This window comes from Penaeus monodon, chromosome 40 (assembly GCF_015228065.2).
Source record: "Penaeus monodon isolate SGIC_2016 chromosome 40, NSTDA_Pmon_1, whole genome shotgun sequence".
Taxonomy (NCBI): Eukaryota; Metazoa; Arthropoda; class Malacostraca; order Decapoda; family Penaeidae; genus Penaeus; species Penaeus monodon.
The window spans coordinates 2,780,268-2,780,881 of NC_051425.1; the positions used below are offsets into that span (position 1 = coordinate 2,780,268).

At 50.7% G+C, this 614-nt stretch overlaps 1 protein-coding gene across 1 annotated transcript in view; it reads right to left on the reverse strand.

Annotated features, from left to right (window-relative positions):
• Positions 1 to 242: 242 nt before the first annotated feature.
• LOC119597951 (craniofacial development protein 2-like) overlaps positions 243 to 614 on the reverse strand; it is a 1,415-nt gene continuing 1,043 nt past the window's right edge. Inside the window, exons 3-4 of the mRNA XM_037947620.1 lie at positions 400 to 571; positions 243 to 359 (exon numbers count right to left, since the gene is read on the reverse strand). Coding sequence (XP_037803548.1) covers positions 243 to 359; positions 400 to 571 — 289 coding nt within the window. The remainder of the gene's footprint in view (positions 360 to 399; positions 572 to 614) is intronic.

Here is a 614-nt window from a genome sequence, read left to right on the forward strand (position 1 = left end):
GAGGATTTTTCCTGCGATAGAGAGCAATGTTATCCCCCGGTAGTTGGAGCAGTTCGACTTTTCTCCTTTGTTCTTGTACAAAGTGATGATGACTGCATCACGGAGGTCTCTTGGAAGCTTGCTCTGCTCCCAACAACAGACAAGGAGTTCGTGGAGCTTGCTGTGTAGTGTTGGTCCCCCATCTTTCCAGATCTCTGGTGGGATCCCATCAACTCCTTCTGCCTTGCCACACTTCAGCTGCTCTATGCTTTTGAAATTTCTTCCATAGATGGTAGTTCATCCAATTCCTCTATGACTGGCTTCTGACGAATGCGGAGAACTGCTGAGTCCTGGACGATGCGGTCAGCGCTGAAGAGGGCCTGAAAGTGCTCGGATGGAAGTCTTATCTGTGAAGAGCACCTGTCCGTCTGCACTGCGCAAAGGACTCTGGACGTGGTGAGTAGGACCATATACTGCCTTTAGGGCTTCATAGAAGCCTCTGTAGTCCCCAGTGTCTGCGCAAAGCTGAGTTTTCTCTGCAAGGTTGGTCCACCACTCGTTCTGGATCTCTCGATGCTTGTGCTGGAGGTTGCTGCAAATGAGACGGAAGGCAGCTTTCTTCACAGGATGGCTGA